This window comes from Pseudorasbora parva, chromosome 16 (genome assembly GCF_024679245.1).
Source record: "Pseudorasbora parva isolate DD20220531a chromosome 16, ASM2467924v1, whole genome shotgun sequence".
NCBI classification, from domain to species: Eukaryota; Metazoa; Chordata; class Actinopteri; order Cypriniformes; family Gobionidae; genus Pseudorasbora; species Pseudorasbora parva.
The window spans coordinates 6947808-6960406 of record NC_090187.1 but is presented as its reverse complement, the minus strand read 5'-3'; the positions used below and the strand labels follow the sequence as shown (position 1 = coordinate 6960406).

Here is a 12599-nt window from a genome sequence, read left to right as displayed (position 1 = left end):
TGCTGAATAAAAGTGTTAATTTCATTATGCTACTACCTTAAACTTTTGAACAGTAATGTAATTTATAATATTATAAAATAATAAATATTAAAATTTCACTTCAAGTCAGTGTGAAACCCAACTCAATTAATGCATTTCTGAGTGAAACATGATATAAGAGAAGATGTTATCAATCAGGAATTGATTATATTGTGAAAATTCGATGCTCAAAGAGATTGTAAGGAGTCTGAACCAGCAACCTTTTCGCACCTTAGCAAGACGCTTGAGAAAAAAATGTCAGCAAAATGGCAATTATGTTTAAAATGTTTTAATAGCCATATGTATACTGTGTAACATTATTTTACCTCCTGACAGTATTGCAGCACTCCTTCTTTGGTTCCGACGCAGGTTTTGGATCCAGAAGGGTCTGGCTCCCAGCGGCCAGTCTGGATGTTAATGTGCATGTTGAGTTTGCCGCAAAACATGGCGACCTGCGGCTCTGCAACAGCAAATCCGGTACCTGCATTAGCTGCCAGTGCCTGGGGAGCAGACAGGCAGAAAGGTAAGAGAGAGAATAAGAGAGGTAAGTTCAATGGACACTTATTGTAGGCCAATAAAAGTTGAGCAGGTAGAGTCAGAGCTGCAATAATACACTCATAGGGACCTAAACATCCAACTGAAGTTCCCTTACAATGACTGATTTGACCCAGAGACAAAGGGAACAACTTTTTTCACATTCTGGCTATTGATAGTCAGTTAAAGATGGTGGTAAGAAGTGATGCCATTCTCATATTTGAAAGTAATTTGAAAAAAACAAAACATTTGTCACCAATATATTTGGTCCATTTTTCCAGAAAACACTTAAAAAGCAATAGCTGCAGAAATTATCATCCTGCACTTTTGTCAAATGTTACCCTTGCACATGACCACAAAACAAACCAGCATGAACTTTGTTCCCACCGCATCTGTCTATTCTCCTAAAGAAAGATGGTCTCCAGAGTCAGCAAAATAAACATAATGAGGACAAATTGAAGCAGATATTATCTCTAGAGTCATATTCCTTATGCTCTGGGGTCACTGTTCGCCCTGTCAAACAGATTTGAATTGGATTTAGTTTATACATGCTTGAGCATATTGAAAGTGTGTCCATCCCATCCATGCTTGTTCTCAGTACACGTTCATGCCTTAAAACACACACTGTGACCTTCCTGATGACTTTCTGAATCGCTCAAAACACTCCAGGGACCAAACGGAAATGTCTGTCCGACAGCTTCTAAACGCACCATTTCCTGCCGATGGCTGAGGTTGATGATGCCCACTTCACTGCACAATTCACAGCAGTAGTCCTGCTGAGAAACATTTATTGAGCAGAGCTTAGGTACCACAGAAAAAGTCCCGGATAGCTGGGATTGGGATTTTCACTTGGTATCTGGGTGTTTTTGCAGTGGTAAAAAGGTTTCTATTTCATGTTTGTCATTAAGGTTACATAAGGGTGGGAAAACACACAATTGTTGCGTTTTATATGCAAAAAGCCCTAAACCTGGCTTCACTAGCAAACACAAAATCCCCCACCTCCATTAAATGAGTGACGTTTCCCTCCTCTCGTCACTTTTTGTCCTTCCTGTAGATAGACACTTTCGTTTACATTACCATGTTCTTCCTCTTTCCCTAAAACGGGAAACAGCTACACCCGGTCTGTCATTAAGTCTACACAAACATTTCTCGACTATGATCAAAGTTGAGATTCATTCCAAGTAACTGTAAGATTACACTCCTAAAACATTAACAAACTGGTGTAATCACGGGGCAATTATAGAGGCGTGCATTTTACCCAAATCTTATGTTCTTGGTAGTCTGAAGACAGATACAGCCTGAAGATGTGCGGGAGGTTGGGTCACGGCCCAGACATGCTGAACTTTGAGTAGCATGTCTCAACACAGTAATCAACTCACTTTGTTTGACATCTTCACACAAACACATTTGCGTATAAGTGTGTGTACATGGGGTCGGCATACTTTCTGCTCACTAAGGCTGCATTTGTTTGAACAAAATGCAGTAAAAAAATAATAATATTGCAATTTAAAATAACTGCTTTGTATTTAAATATATTTTTTAAATGTCATTTATTCCTGTGATCCAAAGCCATTCCTGTGATTCAGCATCATTACTCCCCGTCTTCAGTGTCATATATATATTTCGTATATTTTTATAAATTGTATATTATATATTGTTAATTATATATATATATATATATATATATATATATATATATATATATATATATATATATATATATATATATATATATATATATATACACATTTTTTTTTTTTTTTTTATCAATGTTGAACAGTTGATACTTTGATTAATAGAAAGTTCAGAAGAACATCATTTATTTGAAACATTTTTAACAATTAGTTTTAATAAATGTAATGCACCCATAATACTGCAAGTATAGAAAAAAATAACTTACTACAATACAATAACCTCAACCGCTCTTGAGCAACTAGTTCATAAATCAGTCCAGCATTAAGACTTGCACAATTGCCAAAAGTTCAGTAAATGGGCGGTTCATCCTGCGTTTAAAATAGAGAGAAGTGTGGAAAGAGAGAGGAAAGAAAAAGCAAATGATTAGTTTGGAGAGAGAGAAACAACATTGTAAAACAGCCAGGAGGAGGGCAAGGACGACCCAGTAAACCACACAGTGTCAAAGACAGATGTGACAACTTCATCTTTCCACCACAATACCATTCAGCCACACCTCCCTGCCTCATTCCTTCCACTCGGAATACGCTCTGCTCCGAAGCCATGCAAATCCTAGTTACTTTTCAACCTTCCCCCACCAAACAGAGTCAACTCTGGTATGTAATGGACAATCCAATCAACTCAAGATGGATAAAAGTCAAGACACATACAATCATATTTTTTTTCCTGCTGAATTTTCAGTTCCACCTGGGAAAAAGTCTGATTTTGGAAGTAAAAGAGGTTGTGAAAGATGCTTTAAATGAAGTCCTATATAATTAAGGTGATCAAATGCATTTCTTAAACAGTACGTGCACCCAAAACACTACCCGTCAGTGGGGCCATCCACGTAGCAGATAAGCCAGGTAAATCCCTATAAATCACTACGATGCAAAACTAATCTCAAAAATGGATTGCATATAATAATGGAAACATTACTCACAGTAGAATATTTGAAGTCTGACAGTAATAGGCTTGAAATGAGGCAGTGAATTTATTACAAAAGCGCCACTTCGATGGCTGGTGATGCTTCAAACGGGGCTGAAACTTCTTTAATGGAAATTTAACTTGCCACAGGATGTTGTCTCAAAAGTCATACCTTAAAATAGGGTTGTTTATATGGGGAGTGTTTTTGTCATCGATACTGTATTTTAATGAATATTATGGACACATACAGGGGCAATTATCCGCATGAGGATTCGAAAATAAACACTGTAATAAATATTTAAGAATTTTACGTATTTACTTGTTACCAAAGTACCCATTTTTAAATAAATCAAAAGATAAAATGTTTAAGCTACAAAAGACTTATATAACATTACATACATACATACATTACCCTGGGAAAACCCAGACAACTTCCGGCAAATTTAGATTTGCTCTGCAAGTTGTCTGGCAAAGAGCCAATTCAAGCCCATTTCCAATCCTTTGAAATCGCGGCACCAATCAGAAACGTTGGGGCGGGCTTTACACGATGACAACAACGCAGCGACGGTGAAGCAGATTTTGTACATTACAACGATGGATGCCGTCGTGGAACATCACTTGCTCTAATTAGCTTTCGTGTCTGTTTTAAGCGATTTAAACTTTTCCTTTTTGTTAAAACCAGAGCAAAGAACAACACTGGACTACCAGATGTGGATTACACCGGCAACTTAGATGAGGAGGATGGGGAGTGTGATCATGTGCTAACACACACAGCAGCTCTGGATCTGGCCTTTCTGTGATTAAGTAACTAGCGTTACTATGCTCAAGTCTGAAAATGTTCTAACGCATCTGAAATGACTGAATTTGAATAAAGTTTGTGAGAGACAATTTTACAAAGACTCATCAATATTATTTTATTTTCAAAATATTGCAAATCGTATTCTAATCGCAATACAAATGCCTTACAATGGGTGCAAATGCGATCAGAGCTCGATGTTTTCTTTTAAACCATCAATCCGAGATGTTTCAGTCGGTCTGAGATGCTATTAGGTTTCCCGAAATTTGCAAAAATGTTGATGGAGTGGCGGTGGACACCAGCTATTATCATATTTATTTTACAACAAAGGCAAAAGCCGTCAGAAGCCATTGCAACATCTTCCTCGAAATCATGAATAGAGAATTGCCATAGACAGTAAAAGAAATGGACCAAGCGTTCCCATTGACGTCTACGGTGAAAGAATGAAGTCAACCTAGGGGCACTCACTTCCTGATGGCTGAGCGAACTGCGCAGGCTCAGACTGAGCTTGACGACGTAGATGTGACGTGAGCCTCCTGTCTGACAGCTGTGAGTCTTCTAGTAGATGTGGAAAGCGAAAGCTGAATCACGTTGTTTAAATATTTTCTCCCGTTGCTTTTGGCTCACTATGGGCTTCTCCCCATTCTTCCCCCTTGACTTTATCAGACTAGTCTCCAGGACATGTCTCCACGTCCCCCCGACTGTCTCATATACAGTAAAAGATTGCCTGCGAGCGTCTCTTCAGGTCTATACGGTAATTTCTCAACTGTGCGACAGAGTCGCGTTGGTTATGACGCAATCGTTAGCCTATTTTTACAAAAACAGCTGCTGCGGGGCGATAGTGTAAGATACAAGGTAATGGAGCCTTTTATACATTGTCATGTTTCTTTAGAAATAAACAATGGACAAATGGAGTCTTTAAACGTCTTAGATGTAAAGTTATTCACTGTCAAAGTGACTCAAAAATGAATGGGAGTCAATGGGATGCTAACAGCAGGTGATGGCTTGGTTAGCAATGGCCGCCCCTAGGGGTGGAACGCTTTCCGAGCGCTAGATTACCCCCTTGAGAATTGCTGTCTCAGATGTTTCTCCGTCGCTCTGCATACGTCATCGTCCGTTGGTGACGTCCCTTTGGAAATGATTTGTCTATAAAGCTTTGCCAGACTATTGCCAGACCATAACTCAGTTACTACTGAGAATGGTCTGGTTTTAACCAGGCTATGCATGCATACGTATACATACATAATAATTAATAAATAAATAATATTTGAATACTATTCAATTATACTATTCAATTATAAAAATGATTACACGTAAAATGTTAAAGCAACAAAAGAATAATATATGCTACTAACAGATTTTTTTTAACGGAAATTTAAATTTTACATATACAATTTAAATGTTAACATTAATTTAAATGTTTTATGTTAAAAAAATTGTTTTATTTAAATAATACATGAATAACATTTAAATAATAATATCTATTTAAACTATTTAAATATTTCTTTTAATTATTCATTTTTAGCCGACTATCCTGACCCTTGCCTGTTTTTATTCCTGTATCTGTCCTCTGCATTTCTCAGCCTGTGGCACACAGGTAATGTTAAGGCTGCTGAACACTGTGACAGAAAAGAACAGGGAAGCAAAAGAGATGAAAGAAAGACAGAATACAAAATCAGGCTGCCTGTTTACGCCAGAAGGGAGATAGAAAGGACAGAAGATCAGAAAAGAAGGACAGAGGTGATGGAACAGACAGAAAGAAAAGGCCAGTAACAATGACCAGTGTAAGCAAAAATACTCCAGGTTTAAGTGCAAGAACAGCAGTAAGTGGAAGATGGCAAGCGGCAGTCCATTTCAACAGCACTTAAACTTTGACTGTCAGACACACTCAAAATAGTGGATGAGGCCTCCCGGGAAGAATCAGAATCAGTGCGAAAGCAAATGTACCCATGAGAAGGTAGTATGCTCTGTGTCTCGAATGTGCTAAGGGCAATACATTTACTTTAGACACACAATACAAGCCAGCACACACATGTAGCCACTGTGTTTAGAAGTGAAAGAAGAAGCAAACAGTGGGCTTGAATCCTGGAATGAAACATGGGGACGTTAATGAGAGAGAGATTTAGATATTGGCATGACTAGTGGACAAACATGAACAACAGAGACCTTGTGTGGAAATGAGTCTCTCATTCCAGCTAATCTGACCTCATTTAGCACAGTCTGCTATTTTCTCTTCCTCCTTTATATTTGCTAATAGTCAGACACACTTTCACAATAAGTCCTTCCTGTATGGAAATGTAGTAGTGGTGCTGGAGACGAGCTTCCTGTGGCTCTGGTCATTTTGTGTTACTGCTGCTATATTCACACAGACATGAGAAAACACTCCCAATCCAACTATATCCTATAGCGCAGAACACAACCACATGTTAAATATCACTATAAAGAGAGAGACAGGACAGTATGTCTCTGTCTGCCAAAATAAGAGGGACTCCATTACTATATTTCATGAATGAAATTATTTTTATTTATATTTCAAATTTAAATAAGCTTTTTTTAATGTATTTATTTATTCCTACTAAATCGTTTCTGTACACACACACATATATGCACACTAATTTAATTAAAATACAAAATGCATACATCAATTATTTTAACAATTTTATTTTAATTCATTTATAATAATATAAATGAATTATACATTTAGTATTTTATTTAATTTTTTTCATATGTACCTTATTAATACATTAATTTCATTTATATTTAGTTTTTTTTAATTGACAATAATGCTACTGTTATTTTACACTACTAAACAGTAAGAGACTTGCCATAAAAGCAAACCAGAGCAGTGTTACTGTATAAAGCAGGATTTACATCCCCCATAAACATCTTTACTGCAAAGTGCATCACTAAACTAGCCAAAGTTTATCATCACTACAAAAACAGACGTAAATAAAGCCTCACAACACCAAATTAGTTTCAATCTATGTACTGAAGATAATTGTTTTAAATGATGAATTAATAACATTTTAATCCTTGATATTTTTATTAACCTAACTGTTTTTTAATGCTGCTTTAAGCCATTGTGCTCTATTCATAATACAGCACAGAAAGGTATTTTATTTCTTAAACATTTAATAATTAGCGACCTCACACAGCTACATTAAGTATTTAATTGTACAAGACACACACACACACACACACACACACACACACACACACACACACACACACACACACACACACACACACACACACACACACACACACAGGAAAGGGCAGTTATGAAAGAGCCTGATGTTTGGAAACACCCAGCAGGTCAAATCCCTTGTGTATTTATCGCTTCTGGTTTTCTATTTTAAACTATGGGAAAACCACCCTGCAGGCCCCAAACACAGAGCCCACACCACAGCCTGGACAGTAACACTACTGGCACTCCTAAAAACACAAACTGAGACTGTTTACGCCCCGTGCATGAATTCTATAACGGTCTAATTCAACTTTTACAATGTCTGTCCATCTGTGAGACGCTCTAAAACCAGCTTGTAACATGTCTGGGCACTGCAGGGATGATGTGAAGCAGACCAAACAGGGACCGCATCGGTCCGCTCCACACAGCCCAACTGTAAATTACGGTCACAATGTGCTTCTGAAATCTCCTGTAACCACAGACACCTGTTTGTGATGATGTAATGATGAAAATACACAAAACGTGACTGTATTTTTTGGGTGGGCAACAATGAACCTCTAACCTCAGGTCTGGGTGGTAATTCTGTGAAAACATGGAACAAAAACAAAAACATGGAAAAATGGCAAGATGACAATTAGGGCTGGATGGTATGACTATACTTTTGACCACAAAAATGAGTCAATAGGTAGAAATTTGGAAACACTTTACAATAAGGTTACATTAGTTAAATGGTTACTTCACCCAAAAAATAAAAAAGGCTGTAATTAATTCCTCACTCTCAAGACCTTAATTTATATTAAGGACACAAATTAATATGATATTTCTGATGAAAACCTTGCACTCTGGTTCATGTTAATTAATGTAGTTAACAAAAAGAACCATGCTGTAAAATGTTACCAGGCATTTTCTAGTGTTTTATTGGTGGGTAGGACTGCTTTATGATCTTTACACATGAAAAAATGAGTACAATTTGAGTAATGAGAAAAAAAGGAAAGAAAAAAAAAACAGAGCGGGAGGTGTCCCATGCAAGTCATGAGGAGGGATATTAGGCATAAAAGCAAAACAGTTTATGCTGTTTACATCATAGTTAACCACCTGGCCATGGAATAACCAAAAATAGGTATTGCAACAGTCATTTATTGTAGAAAGCATTTTTTAAGCAAAAATAATTATATCATGATATTATAGTTGCTGTAATACACTCATGCTGTGATAAGATGTCAGACAAACAGCCCACCCCCAATGAAAATCCATTCCGGTACTGCACCAGGCTGTCACATCACTGGGATTCCCAGAATGCAATGCTTTGCATGTGACCCAGTGAAGGAATGCTTAGCCGTGCTTTAGACCGTTTAATCCACTGCTCTCATGGTTATGTGTTACAGGAACACTGCAAATACATTATAGATCAGGAAGCTGAAAGACAGCACAGAGCCAAACAGGAAAGATAAATCCATTTGCCTTTTCACTTTGAATATGTCCTGTTCCAAAGGTTTAGCAGTCTGTTCAAGTCTTCCTGACCTTTACATCAGGCTAGTTTCACATCTCTGAGCAAACAGACACACTATGACCGCCTGTTCCTACACAAATGAGCAAGATAAAGGTGTGTGGAGCTTCACAACTATCCCATTGTCCTGAGACTGATTGATGTCATATTCGCAGACAAGATGGCGACATTCACTCAGCAAGCTCAAATCTGTTTTGGGTTTTTAGCCTGACTTTTGAAATGGCTTGGTCTGATACTCCTAAATGAACCAATATCCTTCCAGCACTCAACACTCATTTATGCTGCGTTCAGACTGCACGATTTTCAAACCCGCCGGATCACTGTTCTTTACACACTGCATGACTATCTGGAGTAGCATTCAGTCACTGCTCTATTCAGTGCACGATGGATCGGCGACAGGTGGTTTCACACTGCATGACTTTACAATAGGAAGAATCACAACAGCTCTAATGATAAACTGCAGAACGTTTGCGGTCCAAATTGTCTGTGTGCTGCTTTGCAGCAAAAAGAAGAAAAAGATAAAAGATTACGGTGGAGGGAGCGATGATTGTGTTCTTTTGGAGTTGGAGGTAAATAAATAATTTTGCATTGTGCTGCTTTTGTGGTTGGTCAGGCAAATGTTTGTGATTTGTTTCTTTTTTATAGAATTTTAACTATATATATTAAAATACTGATATTCTGGTCTATAACTCCTCCCTGAAATTCGCTGCCTTGTATCTTGCTCTGCATTGGCTGTAGGTCATCACCACCCATTTTCAGTTAACACACATTTCACACAGCAGGACTTTGAATCGCCGACAGGTCCGATATTTAGGACGAAACTCTCCAGATTGTTTTAAATCGGGCTGTGACCACCTCATTCAGGTAACCTCGGAGAAAATTTTGGGTGCAGATTCACCCAACTGTAACTGCCATGTACATATGGCTAAACCAGTGGTTCTCAAACTTTTTTGGTCATGACCCCCCGTTAAACCTTTTTTTAATATCTACCGCAGATTCAGTGGACTTTGCGTTCAGTGTCGCTTTATAAAGGAAGAACGGTAACTGCTATTCATGCACTTGAACCAATATGACCACCGCAGTTTCAGGACTTCATTTCAAGAACCTTAGATTTTTGGGGGGGGTTTCCTGTGACAGCTCCAACGATGGAGGCCTGATTCAAACTTCTTCCACCTTATTTTTAACAAAAAAACAGCCATTTTAAACTTAATTACTTAAATTAGTTTAAATATTTCACCAGGGTTACCTATTTGTTGGTTATCAATTAAACGTAATCATTTCTTGGGTCCTAGTGCTGCGGTCCTGAAAACGCAGCCTCCGTGTTTCCGTATCCGTAGGCGTTTTGTTTTTCTGCTGATCTCCCATGCAACCCCAGCCGTACCTGTGCATCCCGAACTTTGAGAACCACTGGTCTAAACAAACTGACACACTGGCATATACAAAAATAAGCAATACAGGAGATATGTATAAAAAGGGTTTAAAAAAAATACATTTGACCCATTTTCAAATACAGTATAGGCCAACACAGCAACAAATAAACTCAACTAAATCATGACAACAGTAAAAAAGAAAGGCTCTTTCAAGGATTGTGAAACTGATCACAAGGGTGATTGTGAAAGCATCCCTCCTCCGTTCTCTTCCTCTGCTGCAGTGTGACTCAGTGCTCTTCGAAATCCCTGCTGAAGTGAGACGTTATTACGGACCTAAAGCTGGGGAACACCCAAATGACCAGAACTCAAGTGTGTGAAGAAAACAAAACAAGAAACTTTCATTTCTCAGTAAAAATATCTGATTCTGATTAGATGGAATTATTTATTCAGCTAACACAAATACTCAAATCTACAGTGTCTCCACAGCACTTTGTTGCACAGTACAACAAAAAAATGACACTTTAGATGTCCAAATATATTGTAGGGCACAGAACACACATGCATGCATAAAATGCTGAGAAACCTCAATAAATCATGTCACTGTGTCCTCTGGAACACTTGGCCAATGTCACAGGAAGCAGAGGCCCATCTCTACAGGAGTGTGAACCAGTTCAGCGTGACGCGTGACATTCTCATGGACAGCTGAACTCATAAGAGTATGTGTGCGAGCTCCTGAGAGCACTGGAGTGTCTCTCCCTACGGTTCATTAGCCTTAGGTCCTTCATCTCAGGAGGTCTGGCAGCACACCTTTGTGCCCACACTCACACACACAAAGTGGAAAAGTACAGGAGGAAAAGGTCCAGGGAAGCATGAAACGGTGCAAAGCTCAATAAAGCCTGGACTATATCACATGACATCTAATCTCGGAATTATTCGCAAAAAAAATTAGCCCTCACACGCAAACACAGCTCCGTGTATTACAATGCTCCGATTTATCACAGTCACGGTTTGGGTTTTAAACATTCACGGTTTGAGTGGAACTGTTATGACCAAAGCCTTAGATTTCATTAGTGTCGCATGAGAATAGGTATGTGTTAAATGAAGACTTAATTGGTAATTGTTCTAAAGATAGATAATATACTACTGTACAAAGAAAACTTGCTGCATTAAATGTTTAAGTACAATCACCATGGCTGTTTAAGTCAATTGTATTGTATTGTGTTGTTAGCTTAGCAATACGTTAAGAGCAAACTCCCATGATGGTAAGGATGTTGTGTCTGTGTAAGAAACAAGCCAGCTCGGTAGATTTGGAACAGTTTCAGAGAGTTTCTGTCAGAGCACAGGCCCATGTGTTCAAACACGGGTTCTGCCGACATAAGTGACGACTTGTTCAAATGTCCTCATCTCTATGGAAACACCTCAGTGGCATCTCAGCTATCCACAGACAGAGAGAGAGAGAGAGAGAGAGAGAGAGAGAGAGAGAGAGAGAGAGAGAGAGAGAGAGAGAGAGAGAGAGAGAGAGAGAGAGAGAGAGAGAGAGAGAGAGAGAGAGAGAGAGAGAGAGAGAGAGAGAGAGAGAGAGAGAGAGAGAGAGAGAGAGAGAGCGAGCTGTGTGGATGTGTATCTGGCAGGCATCGAGAACACTGCTGCATTTCACAAAAGCCAAAAAAACAAAACAACTAAAATTTCCAGCACAAAAATATCCTGAAAACTCACATTCTGTGAACACACCCTGTTCATGCAAACAAACCCATGCAAGAAACTAAATCCCAGAAGGAACTTAGAAATGTAATATTGTTGCTTTTTGAAGTTTGTCAGAAGGTGATTCCTAATGCAGTGAGTTGCTGCAACTGGGCACTATTGTACGCAGTCTGCTTATAAAATTAGTATTCTCGTTCACAACAACCACAGTCATGCAAGCTAGTTTAAACTTTTGACATACTTGAAAGTTACCTATAGAGATTTAATGGGGAAGTTAACTATTCCTCGAGCGTACATTTGCTAATCTCTTGCTGTCATAAACGAGTTAAAACAGTGGTACATGGTGAAATATATATAAAGCTAATGACTTTGCTTTGAAGCAAATTGCTCAATGATTTTTCTTCCTGTAACATTTCAATTCTTGTCTGCAAAGGTGGGAAAATTACTGTGCTGTTTATAGGGAGCAGTTCTAGTGTTGAGGGGCATTTAAGGGTCAGAGGTGAAAGGGCAGCTCTCTGTCAGTATGCTTGGCAGTTTTGGCACCCAGCTTTTAGGAGCCTGGTGCAGAAGAGACGGCAGAGGTCAGAGTAGAGCATAGAGAGGAAAAGAGTGTGTTTACTTTGCCTAGACCTTGGAAAGAGCAGGCCGATAATATGGCTGCCTCGACTCAACAAATCTCTGCACAGCAACGCTGTAACCATACACCTTGTGAATTTCCTTGCTGTCTGCACTACTGTCTACATAGACATCATCCTATCTGAAATTAAACCCAAGTGTCTACAAAAGCAGCATCACACAAGCCGCGCTCCTCAAAAAAGAACCACATGAGAAAATGTACTCAGGATAAAACAAGTCAGGGTAGACGCCATTAAATTTTATGTGGATAAAAAT

At 38.6% G+C, this 12599-nt stretch overlaps 1 protein-coding gene across 5 annotated transcripts in view; it reads right to left on the bottom strand.

The window, feature by feature from the left end:
- aplp2 (amyloid beta (A4) precursor-like protein 2) overlaps positions 1-12599 on the bottom strand; it is a 91664-nt gene that overhangs the window by 49046 nt on the left and 30019 nt on the right. For all 5 annotated transcript variants that reach the window (XM_067419264.1, XM_067419265.1, XM_067419266.1 and 2 more), the window contains exon 2: positions 345-518. In XM_067419264.1, coding sequence (XP_067275365.1) covers positions 345-518 — 174 coding nt within the window. The remainder of the gene's footprint in view (positions 1-344; positions 519-12599) is intronic.